General features: G+C 39.6%; 1 protein-coding gene across 1 annotated transcript in view; it reads left to right on the top strand.

The window, feature by feature from the left end:
• Nxf3 (nuclear RNA export factor 3) overlaps positions 1–20,223 on the top strand; it is a 66,582-nt gene extending 46,359 nt beyond the window's left edge. The window contains 19 exon segments of the mRNA XM_052170302.1: positions 12,276–12,447; positions 12,636–12,789; positions 13,761–13,844; positions 13,952–14,056; positions 14,310–14,334; positions 14,337–14,414; positions 14,536–14,624; positions 15,103–15,212; positions 16,654–16,690; positions 16,979–17,047; positions 17,118–17,173; positions 17,320–17,427; positions 17,555–17,613; positions 17,848–17,963; positions 18,070–18,112; positions 18,669–18,741; positions 19,458–19,634; positions 20,001–20,061; positions 20,170–20,223. Coding sequence (XP_052026262.1) covers positions 12,276–12,447; positions 12,636–12,789; positions 13,761–13,844; positions 13,952–14,056; positions 14,310–14,334; positions 14,337–14,414; positions 14,536–14,624; positions 15,103–15,212; positions 16,654–16,690; positions 16,979–17,047; positions 17,118–17,173; positions 17,320–17,427; positions 17,555–17,613; positions 17,848–17,963; positions 18,070–18,112; positions 18,669–18,741; positions 19,458–19,634; positions 20,001–20,061; positions 20,170–20,223 — 1,670 coding nt within the window.
• Positions 20,224–21,365: the final 1,142 nt, after the last annotated feature.

Here is a 21,365-nt window from a genome sequence, read left to right as displayed (position 1 = left end):
TTCAGATTTGAAATATATCATCTCCATATATTAACTATAACTTCCAAACAACATACGCAAACAACATATGCAACGCTGCTGTTGACTTTGCATTTGTTATAAATTGGAGGATTTTTCCTTGTGTGTTTTCATAAATAGGGTCTTCATCACATGCTCCATCTGGGCTAGATCTTGCAGTTTTCTTCCCTTAAACTCCTGTGTGTGGGAACTTTAGGCAGTGACAGAACACCCAAATGAGAATGTCTTTTTCAACTGCTATAGTAGTTTTATTTGGGAATTGGGCAATATTCCGGGAAAGTACCCAGGAGATTAGAGCAACAGGAGCTGTGGAGGCTACAGGGCTCTATGGAACAAGCTTTAGAATAATTCCAGATTTAATTCCTTGGAAAAAGTTTTGAGAGCATTCATTTGTAAGGTATAGCTACTGGGTTGAAGAGATAAAATATAACATAGATTTTTTTATAGTAACTCCATATAAAATTATTTATGAGTTTACCTTTATGAAATCAGCAACTGCATTTTCTGATTTTTGCTCACAGCTTCAGAAATCAATATATGCATGTAGTACCTATGTGCCGATCTTTCCTCCCCAAAGATAGAATTTTATCTTGGTACCTGATGAAATTTCAAATATGTGAATGTGGATGTGGATGTGTGTGTGTGTGTTTATAGTTTGTAAAATTCATAGAGATTATTTTAAAAATCATAAAAATCCTATAGGTATCACTTGTTAATCTTGAAATGTTGCAAAAATTTAAAGCTATAGCAAATAATGCAGTAGCTGTGAGCATGAATTAAGACAAATTATTTCATCTTCCACAGAATTCTTCAGTCTCCTCTCTTTTCATTGCCCTTTCTCTTCTCCCAGAAGTAACCACTCTGTTGGAATTCATAGTTATGACTTACATGTTTGCATATATGCATGTACACATGTGTGTGTGTGTGTGTGTGTGTGTGTGTGTGTGTGTGTGTGTATGTATTCATGTGTGGAAGCGTGGAAGGAAAAGGCCAACTTCAGGAGTTGGACACCAGCTAGCTGCTGTACATCTTTGGAAATTTTTCTTAGTTTGAATCTCATTTTCTCATCAGTCTGTAACTCAGCAGTTAGACTAGGCTAGGCTAGGCTAACCTCCACTATGCCATGATTATAAGCTTGTACTACCTTGCTTGGCTTTTTATTATGTGGGTTTGGAAATGTAATCCAGATCCTTACACTTGCCCATCAAGTACTTTACCTAATGCAATAAGACCACAGCTTTATAATTCATTTTTTGTATAAAACATTCTTTTGCATAGTTTTAAATCTCTGTTAGAGTGCTGTACATGTCTTTGTCTTTCTCTTGGATCCAAGTGTAGACCATAGAGTCGCAGAAACTTGATAATTCTTCTGATGGGGTAAAACAAAATCCCAAGTCTGCTCCAAGGAAGCTTCCTAAGGGTTTATGGGAAGATATTCATACAGATACAAGCACAATGTTTAGTCCATCATCAAAAATATGATTCACTTTCTTCTCAGCACACAATTCCATATTCTTAGCTGTCCTGGAATGCATTTTGCAGACCTGGGTGGCTTCCTATTCACAGAGATCCACCTGTCTCCTGAATGCTGGGATTAAAGGCATGTGCCATCACCTGGTAGGATGCTACTTCTTATAGTCAATAGCACCACTGTACTTTGGGTGAGTATTTGGAAATGTAAGAATAAATTGATAAACACTTTCATCTCTATAAACAGAATTGTGCCATCTCTGTGATATACAGTGTATCATTTGGTGTGGTGGTGGGGAGAATCATCACCACTTCCATTCTTCCATTCTTGTTCTCTGTCAGGGCCCTTTGTAGTCACATCAGGGGTGTGACTACTGGGTCTTATTGGAGCTCTATGAAGCGATGGCTAGGTCTGTAGGAAAGGATATTAGAGCTACAGGAAGGTGCTTTCCCTGAGTCTCGCAGTCTGAACTAGTGTCTTAAACTTCCTTGACACATAGATGTCCACTTAGCACCTCCAGTAGCCAATGGGGCAAAGAGTTGATAGTAGTCATTTCCTTTCGTCCTTGGGGAAATTGTGATGATCTTTGCAGAGATACTTTACTATAAGAATAGAAAGAAGGCATCATTGGTGCCATCACAGTTTCTTCAAAGAGGAGCAAAACCTGATAACACTGTCAGGACTAAAGGGAGTGGGCGTGGTGTGGACCCAGCCTGACTGGAGCGAAGGGCTGAGGCCTTGCAAGGGAGTAGTCCTGAGATAACCAAATGGCTTTTCTTAATTTGGGCCAAAACTGTAAATAAATTCATTTTTATATATCAATGTCTTCTGTCTTTTATTATTTTCTTTTAATGTAAATGACATTGGACCCATAACAAGGCTTTATATATTAGGGGTTGTAATAGCAGAAGGATGGATCCCTTCATCATGGAAAACCTTTGCTGTCTTTTGTCCTAATTATTCCTTTTACCTCACACTCCATGTCATACCATCGATAATCTACAGACAATTCCATGCAACTTTCTGTAACAAGCTCTATCACTCAAAGATTTGTGATAAGTACAGCATAGTCCTGGTCCTATGGAAACAAGAAGTGACATGAGGAGAAATGCACCAGCACATACATGTGGCCAAAGTATTCATAAACACAACACATAAAATATATCTAAAACTTTTTAAAGATTAGCTGTTTGTCTGTGGTTTGTGGTGTAGTTGGCTATTTGAATCTTCTTCCATCCTTCCATGTACTTTTTACATTATCTAAATTGTATGGATATTCCTGTTATGGCATTAAACAACATGTATAAAAGACTACTCTAATTGAAACACAGGCAGTTGAAGTAGTAAATAAAATAAAATAAAATAAAATAAAATGAAATAGCAAAGGCTTTTATCTCCAAGTTTCATGTTTCAGTCTTGATTCTATAAGATGTGTTGGAGACATGCTTAAGATGTCCAAACCCCTGGCTCTCCACCCACACAGAATGATTCTTCCTCTTATTTTGATTTGCCACATGATGTTGAAATAAAAAAAATCAATGAAGATAGCATAAGAGATATGACCTCATCCTACCTAAGATACCAGGCTGTTTCCTCATCTGTAATGAACCATTTTATACAAATTATGCCAAAATTACATGTTATGGGGCTGGAAAGATGCTTCAGCAGTTGGGAATGCATACTGCTCTTGCAGAGGACCTGCATTCAGTTCCCAGCATTCACATCATTCAGTTCCCCAACATCTGTTAATCCACTTCAACACTGATTCAGTACCTTTGGCTGCCACAGTCCTCAGCACACACACACACACACACACACACACACACACACACACACAGAGAGAGAGAGAGAGAGAGAGAGAGAGAGAGAGAGAGAGAGAGAGAGAGAGAGAGAGGCATGAATACACATGCACACATATACATAATTAAAATAAAATAAAAAATATATATTATAATGTAGAATAAATTATAAACCATTGTAATATGTACAAAGTCAGTGAGAATTTAATGATTTCTTATTGCTTCTTTAATTTATCCTCCTTTTCAAAAATAAAATTAAGGAGCTTGATAGACAGCTCAGCAGTTAAGACCATATGCTACTGTACCAGAAGACCTGAGTTTTGTTTTGAGATATATATGAGGTGTCTCATAATCACCTGTCAACAATATCTTCCCCTGGTCTCTGGGAGCACATGTATACATATTCACACATGTACATGCTTGGGCATACACACACATACACACACATACACAAGTGAATAAAAGTAAAATAAATCTTTAGAACAACTTAAATATTTTGGAAATATATTTTAGTAGATATTCCTTTCCATAAAGTAAGCTGTTTGAAACTTTCAAGTCTGTATTCTACCTATAGAGTCTGTGTATGGACTTTTTTTTTTTTAAATACCAAATTGTGTCCATTTTAAATGTTTTTTTTTTTTAGTTTCAATCTCCAATAATATTTTAGAGGAGAAAGCATCAAAGAGTTGTGTTAGTGTCATAAAACACCTGGAAAATAAACAAGAAGATTAAATGATAATTTTAGCTCAGAAGCTTGAAGGTCAGCTCTATGACAGGACAGATTATTGCTTTGGGCTTCTGGCACAAGTGGTGGGTGACAATGGAGGGAAGCCTGTGTTAGATAAATGTGTTCATCCCATCAGCCAGCAATTGAGAAGATCCTGGTATCCTAAAAACACTTTAAGGGGATTATTCCTAAACATGTAAGAACCTTCCACTAAGCCCTATTTCCTTAAGGTTGTACCATATACCAATAGTGTTCTCCTGATGTAAGGCTTTACCACAAGAACCTTTGGAGAACACTCATTTAGACTATAATGTAGTATGTACACTACTGCAAAATGGTACTGATATACACCATTTTATAGGCTGTGAGGATTTTTTGTAGATTGAAGGTGTGGAATAATTTCACTAAGTGCACATATTTAGTTGCTTGGTATTTTGTGATTAGGCAAATTTTGAAAGGAATACTTGAATATAACAAATTGACAAAAACTTCACCTGTTTGCTGTAAAGAGAAGTTTTTTTTTTTAATGACTGGTGATAGCTACACTTAACAGTGGGTATTAGGGTAAGATTCTAGATGCTATTTTAGCAAAATGGTGGTAATAGAATCTCTTCTAAGATCCATGATCTCACTAACTATGGGCCATTGGCTAGGTTTCTAGTACCAGACATGGTTTTCCTCTTATTGAGTGGGCCTTAAGTCCAATTAAACACCTGCTGGATACCACCAACATGTGAATTCCACTTACTGGACCTTTATGCATATTTTATCATTCTGGTCATTGTTGTAGTCCCTGGGCTGGTAGGACTATTAACTGCTTCCCTTCTTTGGCAGCTTGCATAGTATTTTCTGGTACCATTGGAGCTAGACCACAGGAAAGGATCTTTCATGTTAGGTAAAGTTCAAATGATCTGAGTCCTGCTTCCTAAGTGTGTGGTGTGTTCAGCAGTAGGGGCTCACCCTCAGCCTCCGAGAAGCAACCAAGGACAGCTGACATAATCTATATTATTTAGGGAATTACTTGAATTTCCCTGATGAACCATTTGAAGGATTTCTTATACATGGTGCTGGAGTTTTTGTTAGTCTAAGGTTATTGTGGGGAGCCTTATCAACCCTTTCAGTATAACTTCCTTGTGCATGCATACACATTTACAATTTTAGGTAAACATAAAACAATAAATTTCCATGAGGCTTTATCAAACACCCTTTGTGTTGTTTATCCCTACTCCCTTCTCCTGTACTGACCTCCCATTCCTTCCTCATTTGGAGCCCCCTCCTGTTTTTCCACTTCTTACTTCATATAACCTGTATCCTGATATTACCCTCTCACTTCCATGGTCCCTTTATACTTTTTTTAATGTGGCTACTCCATGTTGTATATTCACATTAGAAGATACAGAGCCAGAAATCACAGATGAGAGTAGATATGAGGCATTTGTCTTTCTGGGTCTGGGTTACATCAGTCAGTATAATCTTCTCTAGGAGTTACCTGCAAATTTTGTGATTTCATTTCCTTTGCAGCTGAAACATATTTCTTGTATATATGTATCATAATTGTGGTGCTTTGAATAGGTTTGGCCCCTATAGATTTATGCATTTCAATACTTAGCCACAGGGAGTGGCACTTTTAGGTATGGCCTTATTGGAGTAGGTGTAGCCTTGTTGGAGGAAGTGTGCCATTGTGTAAGCAGGCTTGGAACTCTCCTATGCTCAAGCTCTGCCTAGTGTAGCATATCCTCCTCTGGCTATCTGTGGAGGACAGTCCCCTTCAGCTGCCTTTGAATCAATATGTAAAACTCTAGTCTCTTCCAGAACCATGCCTGCCTGGATGCTGCCAAGTTCCTGCCATGATGATAGTGGTCTGAACCTCTGATCCTGTAAGCCAGTTGAATTAAATGTTGTCCTTTATAACAGTTGTCTTGGTCATACTGTCCCTTTACAGCAATGAAACCCTAACTAAGGTGTGTGTGTGTGTGTGTGTGTGTGTGTGTGTGTGTATGTGTGTGTGTGTGTGTTTGTGTAGTATGACTCCTTCATTTAACAAATCTGAGTTATTTAAGCTAGTGACCAAGAGCAGGCTCTTGCCACAAAAACAAACAAACAAACAAACAAACAAAGAAAGAAAGAAACCTCTCTGCTCAAAGGTAAGGTAAGGCTTTTTAAAAGTACTTGTACATTTTCACTGTCCACTCATTGGCTGAAGTGCATTTAGATTGCATTTCTTAGCTGTTGTGAATAGGGCATCAATATGGCTAAAAATATCTATGAAGTGGGATGTTGAGTACTTTGCCCATATACCAAGGGCTTAGCTGGGTCATGTGGTAGAATAAGTTTTAGTTTTAGGGGTTCTTCCCACTGATACGGAGAAGGGCTGCACCCATTTACATTCCCAGCAACAGTGAACAAAGGTTTTCCTTCCCCACGACCTTGTTTGTTGACAATTTTTTTGCTGCTCTTAACTATTCTTAGCTATTTCTTTCTCCTTTTTTATATCACTACACTATTTATTATGTGAATTTTTTTTTTTACAATTCAAAGAAAAATACAGGTATGCAATATATAGATACAGCTAAATGCAGAATGGTGACTTTTTTCTCTTCAAGAGGCCATGATTCCCATTTCTAGTAAAACAAGACTGAGTATATAGAAACAGGCTGTTCGTCAGCTTCACAATTTGCCTAGAAAAGATCTACAAATGCATTTTTTCTCCTGCTACTTACCAAAAAGTGTAAAAAGTGGAGTTAAAGGAAAGTTTCCTCATTGGTTCCTACCATATAAAAGATGCTATATTCTATTTTAGCAGGGCCAATATATGGAAAATATCTAAATTATCATAGAGAAGCATAGTTTGCATCATATTATGGCCATTTATCCTCAATGAAAACCTTCCAGAGTTCTTTTATTTTAGAATATTCTGTAAACAATCAAAGCACCAGGACATGATTGTAAAATAGTAAAATGTTTTCTTGTATTAAACAGAGACATTTTTTAAATTTTTTTTTAAAAAGAAAACTTGTAGAAAGGTACTCAGGGCTGTTAATTTGTAAGTACACAATATCCTAGACAATTCAAGGCATTTAATCTCCTTTGAGAACAAAAGAAAACAATTTTTGTCATGTTGTTAAATCCACCATTATGGATAAAATTGGTGTAAATTGGTCTAATGGATCCAGCAAACATCGATGCCCAAGCGTTTCATGAAAACTGTAATCCAACATGTAAGTACAGAGGCCCTGTGGCTTAGACAACTTTCAATTGCCTCACCTCTTAATATTACTGTATTGGCAATTAACTTTTAGCATGGGTTTGGAGAGAATGCAAACACTGAAGCCACAGAATCTTTCAGTTTATAAAAATATTTATATAAGCTTGCTGAGATATCTAACTAGATAGAGTTGCCTGATGCCAAGACTGAAGACCGGAGTTTGATTCTGAGGCCACACAGCAGGAGGGAATGGCCTCAGTTAAGTTGTTCTATGACCTTCACATGCACATATCCTCTCTCTCTCTCTCTCTCTCTCTCTCTCTCTCACACACACACACACACACACACACACACACACAAATAGAAAACTGGTCATAAACTGTTGAATAATAAATTCCTGATTTGGCAATTTATTTTTGAAGGTGTGTGTTTTTCCTGTATTAGATTGTCTTCACTCTAGATGTGTGCATACACACAAAAACACACACATACACACACACACACACACACACACACACACGAGGGAGACAGACAGACAGACAGGGAGAAACAGAGAGACAGAGAGACAGAGAGATAGAAAGAGACACAGAGAGAGGTGGGGGGGCATCTGTTTAGTTCATTCAGTGGCCAGACTTCATCTCATCTCAAGAAAGTCTGTGAATACACTAGAATCTAGACCCCCTTTCTTCTCCCCATCTTGGAAAAAGGCCTGACAGGTTTGGAACCTCATTTCTGTCTATAATCAGTGAGACATTTCTCCACAGTGACAACTTTCACCCTAGTTTCACTAAAATATCAGAATGTTTTAATAATCTTTGCTAGTTCCTTTATCTCCCAGCCTCTCCTCTCTTCTCATCTCTCTCTCCTCTCCCCTTTGTTCTCTCCCCTTTCTGTCTCTGGCATGAGCTGAAGGTAAGTTTCAACCATATGACACGTTTGAGAACATTTTGTTACTTTGTTCTAACTTAAGAAAACAAATGCTGTTTTTTGACTCTACTCAAACCCAACATGAGGGGCTCACCCTTTGCTATCGTTCTTAGTTCTACTCTGTTTCCCAAGGTAACAGGTGAATATCTCATTAATACCCCATTAAGCCTCCACAACTTCAGTCATCTAGTGAGTCTAAGATCAGATAATTTCTTGAAGAGTCTGGGTAGGGGAGAGCAGATCTGATGTAGAACAGAAAGAAGTACAGTGCCTGGTTCATAGTGGGCACTTGGAGCTCTCAAAGAATAAAGAACACACTGTAATGTAGCCAAAACAGATCAAGGAATACAAAGTTCCCTGCATTTGTAGCAACAAGTACCAGAGTCTCAAGGTTTAAGACTCTAGTTGGTTTCTGATACAGCACGGGTTCAATGTGAAAGAGCTCCCTGAGTGCTTCGCTGGTAGAAACTTCAGGAGGCAGCAAAAACAGGAAGTTGGACTATTTTGCCCACCTCCAGGGCCCTCCTCCTGATGCTCTATGGGATGAAACTTCCTGTAAGAGTTTTCCATCTTGTAACTGATGTTTGAAGTCTGCTGTCATCCTTCGCAGCAGCTCTCTTCAGGTTTTCAGCTCTAGACCACACAGAAGAACACAATAAGGACAAGGTACTTCAGGACCTACCATGGGTGAGTTAGTTGCTCAGCATGAAATGTTTGCCCAAGGTTTCTTAGGGCAAAGGTGATGCTGCCCCTTTCTCTTCTCATATGGCACTTGGGTTACCTCTTTAGGCAGGGACAGGGTGGGATCAGAGTGGCAGGACCCTCCCCACCCTCAAGCTTTCTAGTTTAACTTCTCCAGAAGACAAAGATCAAATGAGTATTGAGGTGACTGTCATGTTTCTTTGATGGAAAGCCTCTGTTCTTGTGATTTTAACTGAAGTGAAGTGCTTCCCTCCCCACCCCCCACCTAGACTTTATTGAGCTTTGGATCATTTCAGGCCTAGGCTCTGAGGAATAGGAAATATGACCTAGACTATGGTTTGGTTGAAATTAATATTCTTTGGATTCATATTAGTATTAGAAGAGGACCAGGGAAGCAAACATTAACATTGAATCTTCTTGAGTCATTCAGAACACTGCATTATCCTTATAGAAGTTTGTAGATATTTGCTTTATGGCCTGTCATATGAACTGTTCTGAATAGTTTTACTTGTGTGTAGGTTTCCACCTCAATTAAGTACATTTGTTTTATATGTATGTACAATATATAAAATCATATTTTATATATGTATGCATATTGCACATAAATGACATCGCAGGATGTTCTTAAATTCCTGGGCTAAAGTGATCCTTTTGTTTTTACTCCACCTTTTGTTTTAAGACTGCAGGCATGTGATACCGTGCCTGCTTTCTTTCTCATATTGTTTAAACATTCCCCATGCAAATGAACTGTTGTCTGATAGATTTATCTGTTATTTAATGAGATAAATTGAAATTTCACCCAAACTCTGTATTTCTCCACTTATTTTTCCCTCTAGTCAATCTTCCTTTTTTATATTAAGATAGGCATGGAAATACAAATTTGAAAACTCTCTTCTTGCTTAATTGAAACTTTTATCACTGAAATGTCCTTTCCTCTACTATTTTATTCCTCTCCCCTTCCTCTCCTATTGGAGACACTGTTTCTTGTAGCCTCATCTTGAGCTTCTTATGTAGGCAAGGATGACCATGAACTTGTGGATCTTCTGCCTTTACCTCCTGAATGCTGGGATTACAAAAGAGTGTCATCACTCCTAGTCTGCAGTGCTGGCCATGGAACCTAGAACCTTAATGCATGTGAGGGAGGAGATACACCCCCATCCCTCAGAACTTCTTTCTTTAAAACGTGCTTTTTCCTTTTCCAGTTCAAACCTGTAGTTGCATAGTACAAAAATTATATATAGTTATTTTACAAATATTATAAATGTATATAATTATTGTTGAATATTGCTACTCTACTGTGCAGTAGAGCATTAGAAATAGGGACTGGAGAGATGGCTCAGTGGTTAAGAACACTGGCAGAGCAATCATGGGAAATGGTGTTCCAGCCTTAACATTCAGGTAGTTAGACAGGCTTCCTCTAAGCAATTATAACCCTGATAAGGAGACATCTGATGTTCCTTTCAGGCCTCTGTACATGCATAGATGTGCCTGCCCCCACATGTGTGCATATACTCACATAGACAGACAGATACACACAAACACACTTTGTGTGTACATAAAAACACAAATCTTAAGAATATTGGAAGTTATTCCTCCTATCATAATGGATAGCCTATCTTGTACACATGAATTATTTATTAATCTCCTTTTCAGCTTCTAATCTCTGGTAATCACATCATAGTCTCTATTTCTATGAATTCGATCTTTGACTGTTCACATGTAAGTGAAAATATTTTGCCTTTTATTTAAAACTTATTTATAATTAAATTTTATGTATTTAAAAGAACATTTGTCAGAATCCTTTTTTTGGCTTGTTCTCAGATGGGATCTCACTATGTAGGCCAGGCTGACCTTGAACGCCCTAAGCAGCTAAAGCTGGGCTTGCATTCCTGATCCTCCTGCCTCAGCCTCCCATGTGGTGAATTTCTACTGCGTTCTACCATATCTAGCTGATGAAATGGCCTTTTTTTTTTACTTCTGATTTGGAATATTTAACCTACTTTTGATTAAATCATAGGTATAATTTGGTCCAAATACACTATTTTACTACACATTTGTTTTTACCTGTCCTCAAACAATACTTGAACATTGCAACATTATGGTCATATTTACCCTTACCTGATTTGACATGAACTTTCATTATATATAAGATATGCTTACCACATTCCCTTTAATATTTTCCCCTCTCTTTTTTGGTCTTCATTATAATATATATTCAAGATATACAATATGCCCCCCAAATTATTGTATTACATAATACGTACTCAGATTTGCCTACAAATTTATCAGTGTCATTGACTTTCCTTTACTGCACAGATGATTGTTTGTAGACCAGTTGACCTTGGACACATGCCAATCGTTTTCTCTGTCTTCTAGGGGCTGGGTAGTATGTGTGTGCTTTCAGAGCCCACAGGGATGTTTTATTTTAAACATTCATTCATTCATTCACTTACTGTATACATGTGGATGCATGTTTGGAGGTCACAGGACAACCTGAGGAAAACAGTTCTCTTCCCCAACAATGTGGATCTAGAGAATTGAAGGCCAGCTTTCAGGATAGGTGGCAAGCCCTTTAGATACTCAACTATCGCCACAGCCTGTTTCTGTTTTAGTTTAGCTCTTTAAGATTTATTTTATTTTATATTACATGTATTTTGCTTTCATGTATGAACATGTACCATGTATGTGCTTAGTGGCTGAGGTGCTCAGAAGAAGACATTGGATCCTCTAGAACCGGAATTACACATGGTGGCCAACCACCATGTGTGTGCTGGGAACTGAGTTCACCACAAGAGTAGCAAGTCCTTTAAAGTGCTGAGCCATCTCTTTTTCTCAATGCATACTTTTCTTCTAGTGATGTTTTTATTTGAACTTGGTACTTTTTTATTTTAAATTTGGAAACTTATCAACTAAGGTCTGTTGAATATGCTTACCATATTTCCTTTAACTTCTTTTCTTCTCTCGTTCTAGTCTTCAGGATAATATATGAGCAAGATATGACCTATATATTTTGTTCTGTTTTGTGTTATTTCTTGTCTAGTTCTTTTAGGCAGGGAGTTTGCCTTTGATCTTTGAACCATAAAAACAACTTCCAATATAATTTTTTACTATTCTTCAAACAGAAGAGAGAGTGAAGATTGAGGAATGAAACATAATTTGTCTTAGATCACTCAGCCTGAGAAGGGCAAGACGGTTTGTAACATCACAGACCAATTATTCAACCCAAACTTTACACCTGTGTTTTCTCCTTGGCTGTTCTTATCTCCCAAGAAGTGGAAGCACAGTGAAATATTTTCATGTTTTTTACACTGCTCATAGATTTATTTGGGGGATGGTTTATAACAAATAATGACTTTCATTAGCCATTATATTTTTTTCCACAATCATTTTTCTAATTGTTCCTTGATGTATTGATTTTAATTTTAGGGCACAGTTCTGAAACTAGCCCTGTTCGAAGAAGAATGAGATGCCAACGTATTGTCCGGCGGAGATTTCTCAACCCGACTGAGCACATCAGTGACACAATGCGCACTTCATTTTATCAGCAGCATGATGGAGAGCCAGCAATGAGTAGTTCTCCCATGCATACCCAAAGATAGTAAGTAACCAGGCAGAATGGCTGAAATATATCATCCAGTGAAATCCATAACACCGTGGTTAAATATGTTATTTACATCTTCAAATGGTTGAGCATCCTTTTGGTAACACTGGTACAAGTGGGGCAAATGGTCTATTGGAGGATTTCTAAGTATATAGAGACTAGTTTTTCCCTTCATTTTTCCATAGCACTCCATATGGCATTCCATCCCACCATCAGAGAGTCAATTTCCATAAACGGAACCAAATGCGTGTTAACATGGAGGGGGGGTCAAATCCTCCAGAGAGAAAAATGGAGAGGGACAAACAAGATGATACTTCAGAGAACTGGTTCAAGATTACAGTAAGTGCCCCAGCAAATGTATCTAATATTAAAAGAAGGATTAGGAGGAGGTGTGTTTCACTTGTGTAGAATCATTAGGTACTTTTCTGGGTGCAGAGGAATTGACATAGGAGCCCACATGCTACATCAATTAAGGGGGAAATCAGAGAAGGAATATAAAGAGAACAGGGTAACTGCAGGGAGAAGACAGGGGATTATGTATAAGCAACGGAAGAAATAAATGCTAAAAAGATATAACAACTGTGTTTTAGAAGGCTGTTTTGCTAAAACCGTATGTGTCTACTGGGGGAGGTTATTGTTACGGTATCTTTGGGGTCCTTGTTAAAGAAAAAAGCTAGGTCTGCCATAGGTATGGTCATTTATTATAACTTTTTAAAATGAAATCATGTTTATAATCTAAAAATTAGGGAGATCATACAGTACCTTAATTCATTAAAGTTTTAAAAAGAAAGTTGATTTAAATATCTGATTATCAAAGGAAACCACCCGAATGAAAGAAAAGGCAATTCGGGAAATCTACAGATGATGTAAAATCAAGAATGAAATTTGTTCAGTCTTCAAATAGTGCTTTAAAGCTTGAAAAAATATTCTTGGGTCTTCTTATTTTTATGGCTTTCTACAAGGAAAATTTACAGATAATAAATCACATACATTTAAAGTATATAAGTTAACAATACTTGGCTGCACATCTGAAGCCTTTATCCCAGCCAACATGTCTGTCAAACACAGCAAGCATCCATGCCTCCCCTTCTAGTTGTTCTCTTTTATTCTTCCCTCTCTGTGCCCTGCCATTTTTTAAGCAACTCTTGGTTAGTTTTCTACTACAATAGATTTGTTTACATTTTCTAGATTTTTCTGTAAACAGACTCATGGAGTATGTTATGGGCTGAGCATTATTGTCTGATTAAGTCAAACTTTCAATTCCAATTGGCCAATGGCTTCTCACGATCTTTATTCATGTTTGATCCTAGATTCCCTTTGGCATAAAATATGATAAGAAGTGGCTGCTGAATTTGATTCAGAGCCAGTGCAGCGTCCCTTTCACGCCAGTGCAGGTAAGAGAGGACATAATGGAGAACAAGCAGAAACAGGACAGATGAGGACCTCTGTGAACCATAACAGTTGCCTGCATATTCTATTTATCTCACCCTTATCCTTACAGTTTCACTATGAAAAGATGCAGGCCCATTTTTTTGTTGATAACCCCAACATTGCCTTTATGCTGAAGGCTATCAGTGACAAGATTCGAGATGAGACTGATAATAAGGTATGTGTCAAGAGGGTCACTGAAAAATTGTGAGCCGGGGGCAATATCTTTTATGATCCTGCGGCTTCTTGGTTCTCAATGCAAACACAGACTCTCCTGTATTCACTGCAGATATCAATCTTCATCAGCCCCTGTGAAGAACCCCACTCAGTGACAGAGCTGAAGTCAGAAAAGATGGATCACAAAAAGGTAATGTAAACTTAAGGCCACTTTTATACCCACAGATGGGTACCCCATTATTTTATCACTTCAGCCTCAGAGTCACAGAAGTCCATCTTTAATTTGCAGCTGACTACAAACCAGCAGTGTGCTACTTCTCAGCAAGTTCTTAATAGACAAAGACGTCCCTTTGACCAAGGTATGAAAGGGTCTCACTGGGGTGGAAATTTAGGAATTGTAAATCCCGGAGGGGTTGGTGCTGGCACTGTACCAGTGGGGTACCTCTCTGTCTTCTGATTACCTGATGTTGCCTCCTGAAGATTTGATGACCAGTCCTACTGACTTGGCACTGATTCCTAGAAGGTATATGGCTCCTTCCTTGAATATCCGTGAAGAGGACATGACCCAGGTAATAGCTTAGACTTGTTGCTAATTTTGAGAGTAAGCCCGGAGAGATTAGCTAGTTGTTAGGTTGGTCTCAAGTATTCCTTGTAACACAATGAACTGAACTTATTTTTTTCCCCTCATTACTTTTGCCCTTGAACCAGAGTTACAACAAATTATATCAGCTGTTTGACTTGCTTGATACTATGGCAATGACCCCTACTATTGACAAATTGAATGCCTATAAAAATGAGATGAGGTATAATACTGAGATCATTCTTTTTTATTTTAAATTATTTTATTTATTTATATTCCAGTCATTGCCCCCCCCAACTCTGTCCTCCCTCCCACAGTTCCTCTGAGACAAAGTGGAAGTGATCATCAGACTGTTGACAATAGGCAGGGAAGTGGAGTTACTGGTAATGGAGCAAGAGAAAAAGCTGGAGCTTAGACATCTTCTGCTTCACTTCTCCTGATTCATGCATTTATTCTCATAATTACAGGTGAACTCTGAAGGGGAGATGGCCAAGGAGCAAGCCCCAGATCCAGAAAAGATATGTGCAGACAAAAGCTCTCTGAGTTCTACCATGCCGGATAAGTCCAGTAATATAAAGTCAGTGTATCTGCAAGAGGAGTAGTTCTGGTCCTCTTGGAGGATCGCAGACTTCGCCTTCCCCTCTGCCTGTACTTTCAGCTGTCCCCACAGCCCTCCATTCCATTTGACCATCCTGTCCTTTCATTTCATCAGGGGTGTGATTCCCATGTCTGAACACAGTCCATTCCAGAAAGATAGCACCCATCCTCTAGCCTAACTGGAGCTCCCCTTTTCTTACTCCTATGAAGTCCCTTTGTCCCAGGCTGCCCTGAAAGCTCTGTTATGCTAGGATGAGGCCAGGAGTTCTGGAAGGTGGCACCATTGCTTACTCTGGGCTACTGTTGGGGGCTCATCTCTTTTTGGAGGGAAACATGGGTGCTCTGAATCAAAGATCTAGAACTGGGCCAATGCCAGGGAGCAGAGGGCTTCCTGGAGTAGGAGGGTCATGTAGAGAAAGAGACCTCCATCCCTCCTTTCTTTTTCATCTGCCTACCTTGCTCATAATACTATCAAATGTAAAAGAGGATTTCCTGCACAGAGAAGTGAATTGATTCCTTAGACTAGACCTCAACTCAGACATACACATGTAGAAAGGGACCTCCAGGAGAGAACATAGTGACCAAAAGAGACACCTGCTTCTGGGGAATGTCTTCATCTCTCAAACTCCTTCACTGTTCCCAGAGTAAATCCAACACAGGAAAAAATGTGAGCCTGTATTCAGTGGTACCCAATACTGTAAAGTCTTTCTTGCTGCCTTACTTTGGGTCCCCGGAGCAGCCTAGTGCAAGTGAAGGAGAGGACTGCTGCAAAGAATTCCTTTTACTGCAGTCTGAGTCTGAATGTTTTACGTGCTGGTCTAAGGGGCAAGTGGAAGAAAGCTGTGCACTACATTTCCTTGAATCAGATGTCAGATTCAGATTTGAAGGAGTGGTTTCAAAGATGCACTACCTGATAGAAAGCTTTTAGCTGAGCCTCACCATGTGGCTCATATCCTACTGGGGACCCCTCTCAGCACTGAGACAGAGGGTGCCATCATCTGTCATTCTTGTGTGGCTTTGTCTTTGTCCTTTGCCTCCACTCTCTGTTTCCCTGACATCTCCCTCATCTCCTTTCATTGACTTTCTATCACCATCTCCTTGACTTCAATTACTGAGTCCTGAGCCTTGCTATATCCTCTAAAGAGGGGGAAAGAGTCCTTGGACCTGGCTCCTCCAACGTGGCTTCTTGTGATGTGAGCCTAGAATAAAGGGACTAGAGGAGTGTGTCAATCACATTTGTATGATTTTAATGGTGTTCCTATATTTATGTGTCAATAGATGGATAAATGCATAAAAAGTCAATGTATGAACCAAAAAACATCTAACTTATATATTAATAGGATGCTGGGTAATGTTTGTATACACATGTATACTGCATAATTCTTAATAAGGCTACCTTTATTTTTTTTTTTTTTTGGTAGTTCAATTCTGGAATTGTTCCCCAAGTTACTAAGCCTGGTAAGTGTGTTCCTTGATTATTGATTTCTGTAACTGGGACAGACACTGCGTCCAACCTTCTCTGAAAGCTAATAGGTCTTGCCCAAGTTAAACTTTATGAAGCTGTCCCATAAGCCTCAAAGAGATAGGGAGAAGGGATTCAGATTCACAGGGGAACTTGCCAAAGGCAAGCCATGATCCCAACTGCACTACTTCAGTGACATTTCTAAGGCTTCTGTAAACCTGTCCCTTTCCTTCATCAGCCAGCATCACCTTCCAGCAGTGCAATGACTCTCTTGCTTCCCACAGGATGGACAGGAATCACGTAAACCAACTGCCTGTGGCCCTGAAGACCCTAAGAGCTTACCAACTTGCAAGGTGAGGAGAGAGGTTTTAATTTGTGTGTAAGAATGTGTCAATATCTACATCCTGTTCACTTTCATTTCAGGGAAGTTTTTTTGGATCAGAGCCCATAAAGTCAACAGTCCTACAGTTCCTGCAGCAGTAAGTACCTCTGGCAATCGGACAAAAGGGAACAATGAGGAGAGAAGTGGAGCTATAAAATTATAGCTCTAGTGGATAAAAATATAAAATCTTATTCGGAACCCAAACCAATGAAATTATCCCACTCTGTCACCTCTCCCCAAAAGGTATTACTTCATCTATGACAATGGAGATCGTCAGGGACTCCTCAATGCTTACCATGCAGAGGCTTGCTTCTCATTGACCGTTCCTTTCAGTTCCACAGACTTATCCATGTGAGTAGAACATTTCTCTCAAACTCTGACCCACAGCACTGCTCTCTGTTCTCCAGCAGATACAGGCAGTTCCTTGGAACCATCACACTGGCTAGGCCACCACAACTCTTTCCTCTTCTTCTCCTAGGAGCAACTTGTGCGAGTACTTAAAGTATAGCAGAAATATGAAGATTCTCAAGGATCCTTGTAAGTGTGTGGTGGGCAATACTGGGCACAATAAAGGGGGATAGAAAGCACAATCACAGATGCCAGAGGTTAAGGTTTCTGTTGTTGCCCTCCCTGTTCCTGCCATATTCTCTTGACTTCAAATCAACAGCTGTCTGTTCCTGGACCCTTTAGCTTATGATGCTGCTTGGGGAATGCTGTGTGTGCAAAGCATGTGCAAGTCCAAGAACACAAATCTTTCTGTCTCCTTTACAGATATGCGGAGGCAACTGCTGAAGCACAAGAAATGTGACATTATTAACTTCCTTCGTTCATTGCCCAAAACTCAACATGACCTCACCTCCTTCGTGGTGGACATATGTTTCCAGACAGTAAGCACCTGCTCCTTCCATGGGGCACATCACATACTCAGAAAGCTAGTGGTGAGTAGAGAGTTATGCAGGACCCTAAGCCTGTTTGTGCCTTCTTCCCTTTCAGGAAACAACACTCTGCTTCTCTGTTAGTGGGCTCTTCAAGGAAGGTGAGTGCTTGTATAATCCTCTCTCCAGATCCCTTCTTGCTTCCTGACCTGGATGTGCATGTCTGAGAACTCCCCCAGCTCCCCTCCTTGTGTGTCTTCCTGTGTGCTCTCCTGCCCGCAGAGCACCCTGGTCTGTGCCTGTCTCCTGCACAGCTCCCGGGTGAGGGAAGGTACATGGGCTGCAGGGTTTGCTGGCTGTCATTCCAGATCCTTACTCTGTGACTTTGGGCCAGTTGCTTAGCCTCTGCATTTCCCAGTTTGTAAATGGTATTAATTAACCCCCTACCTCACCGCAGACAGATGTGAGTCAGAGCCCAAGTGAACATTGGAAGTGATTTTTCACAGGGTCCAGAATGTGGCAGGAGACCCATCAATATGAGTGGATTATCCCTCTTGTTGTCTGCCCCCATTTCTACCACAGACCCCTGACTCCAAGCCAATAGTTGAGTGGTCCTGGGCTCTTTAAGCGTAAGGCCCTGACTGAGGAATGTTTTGTGAGGGTGCAAAAGGTATGTAACCATAGTAAGGATGCTTCATTTTTTTCTTGTTCTTAAAGTGGAGAGCACCTCTCAAGGGTGTGTTCACGCCTTCACTCGGATCTTCGTTGCTACCTGTGGCAACAGTTCAGAGTAAGTGCTGGTTGTGAATGGGCATTCTCACTCCATTGTGGGGCCATCAATATGACAATGTGGTGATGCAGTTCTGGGTGGGTATTACCAATATTGTGGAAAGTCAACAGGTATATTCAAGGAGTAGGGCTAGTATAGTGGTTAACAGTGTAGAGATGGAGTCAGACTATCAGTCTCTCTTTTTTTGTAGTACTCACTTGTTTTGAGAATTTGTTCAAGTCCCATTATCCATTTATTGCTGTTTTCTAAAGAAGTCAATCATACTGTCCACTCTTTTTACCTGATAAAAGGCCAGATGAGAACTTAAAACTATTCTATCATTCTCCCCCGCCCCGCTCCCCCCTCCCCCCCATTCTGGTTTTCCAAGACAGGGTATATAGCCCCGTATAGCCCTAGCTGTCCTGGAACTCCTCTGTAGACCAGGCTGGCCTTGAACTCAGAAATCCACCAGCCTCTGCCTCCTGAGTGCTTGGATTAAAGGTGTGTGCCACCACCATCAGACTAAACCATTCTTTAATTAAAGCCGAACCTACCATTCTAGTAATATAGACAGTCTCCAACAGTGCACTCACTTTCTGGGAGTATTATAGATAGCCAGGGGGAAAGAGATAGGATATTGGAAACTTCTGGTTGTGGAAGAGTGACAGCATGAGAGTTGTTGGGAAGTACACCTTTGTCTGTTCTTCCATCAATCTCAGGGGATGTTTTCCCTCCAGCCTTTGTATCATCAATGACAAGCTCTCTGTGAGGAATGTCCATGGCTTTTCCCGTGCCTCCAAGTCCGTGGTGGCCACAGCTTCCTCCAGTTATTCACCTTCCCTCTCTCAAGATCAACGGGAGATGGTGCCAACATGCTCTGCCCAGTCTGGGGTGAATGTTGAGAGGTCTCAAAAGTGAGTGGTGTGGACATGGTAATGCGGTGTGAGGTTTGTGTAGGAGAGTGGGTTATGGGAACATACAGGTTTCATTCCTTCTTTATTTCATTTACTATCTTTCTGAACAGTTTCTTCTAAGTAAACAGTAAGCTAAACTAACCATTTAAAATAGCTATTTGATCATTCCCTGAAATCCACAGACCCTGTTCATTTAATGGGAGACATTTGGATTTTCAGGAATTTGCTCATATTATAGCAGAAGGGTCATTTTGCTGAATATCTTGAAATATATGTAGAACCATGTTTCTGTCACATAGATGCCTTTGTGTTTGTTGTCAGTGTATCTTTTCTTGTTGGATGATCTCTGTTCGTCTTCTATCACAGATGCCTTCATGATGACCAGTGGAATTACAACAGAGCTATACAAAGCCTTGCTTTGCTCAAGGTGACATTTGGGAATTCAAGTCAAGTGAGGAAAGGCTAGGCGGCCTGGAAATGGTGCTAGTATTCTTGTATCTGCTGATCTCCCCATTGTCTTCTTTACCTTCTCCAGGTAAAGGACACGATCCCAGAGGATAAGTTCACACAGACAGATCCAAGATCCTAAGAATAGCACACCAAGAAGATATTCCTAGGTGTCACTATCTTATTTCTTGAAAGCTCTGCTGAGATTTTGTTCTAGTACAGTAATTTCCATGTAAACAAACTGGGCTATCTAGTTTCATCCTGGAAGCCAAACCCTATCTTGTAGAGCAGACTCTCATTGCTTTGTGTATTTGCCACATATTTGAGGATCCATGCTTCTTATATTTTCTTTTATTATAAGTTTTAGTAATTTTGTTGAGCATTCCATATTTTTATAATATATTCTGGTTACTCTAACCCCTCACCCTGTCACATCTCCTTCCTACCACTGCTCATCCTCCCTCTTCCCTATAAGCCCTTGTCTCTCATACTTATTTTGTTTTGCATTGTGACCCATAGAGCATAAACATGGCCATCTATGTGACCATGTGTTAGAAACTATCCATTGAGGTTCCTGTGGGTACTTAATTAAAGACAGTGACTATCTTTACCCTAGAATCCTTCAGTAGCCAGTAGTTTAGCAGAGAGGGATATAACCCTCACTCCATGGTTGACTAATGAGAGGCCTGGTCTTGTGCAGGCCCACTGGAGGAAATCTCATTTGCTGTAAGATTGCAATAATTGTATCATGCTCAGAAGATACTGTTGATGTTGCTGGTTATGTTAAATCCCTTCAACATCCACTGAAGGAAGCCCGTATTATGAGAATGAGGATCTCCAAGATAGGACTGCTGTACATACTGACGTCCTAGAATCAACCATAGGGTACAATTTTTGCTCCTATAGACTATATAGCTTCATAGGTTGAATATCCTCTGTAACCCTGTTAAAACTGAGTCCTATGTGCCTAAAGTTTTAATCAAGTATTACATGCAGATAATATTCTTTTATTAGCCATGAATATTTATTCACAAATAAAAACAGCATAGTTGGTAGGAAATATTGTTAAAGGACACATAAAAGCCTGTGATGAAAGACAGTCCCCATATATGTGATTGTCTTACTATAAACAATTCTTGGTATAAAACAATTAAGAGTAAGGAAACTTATTGACTTTGTACTTATATTGAGAGCAATAATATCCAGGAAACTTATGAAAATATGTTCAACAACTGAAAGTACAAAAGTTGCCACACAAACACTGAGGTAATTTAGAAAAGGAAA

The sequence above is a fragment of the Apodemus sylvaticus genome, chromosome X, assembly GCF_947179515.1.
Source record: "Apodemus sylvaticus chromosome X, mApoSyl1.1, whole genome shotgun sequence".
Taxonomy (NCBI): domain Eukaryota; kingdom Metazoa; phylum Chordata; class Mammalia; order Rodentia; family Muridae; genus Apodemus; species Apodemus sylvaticus.
The sequence above is the reverse complement of the archived record's forward strand: the minus strand, read 5'-3'. Positions and strand labels throughout refer to the sequence as shown.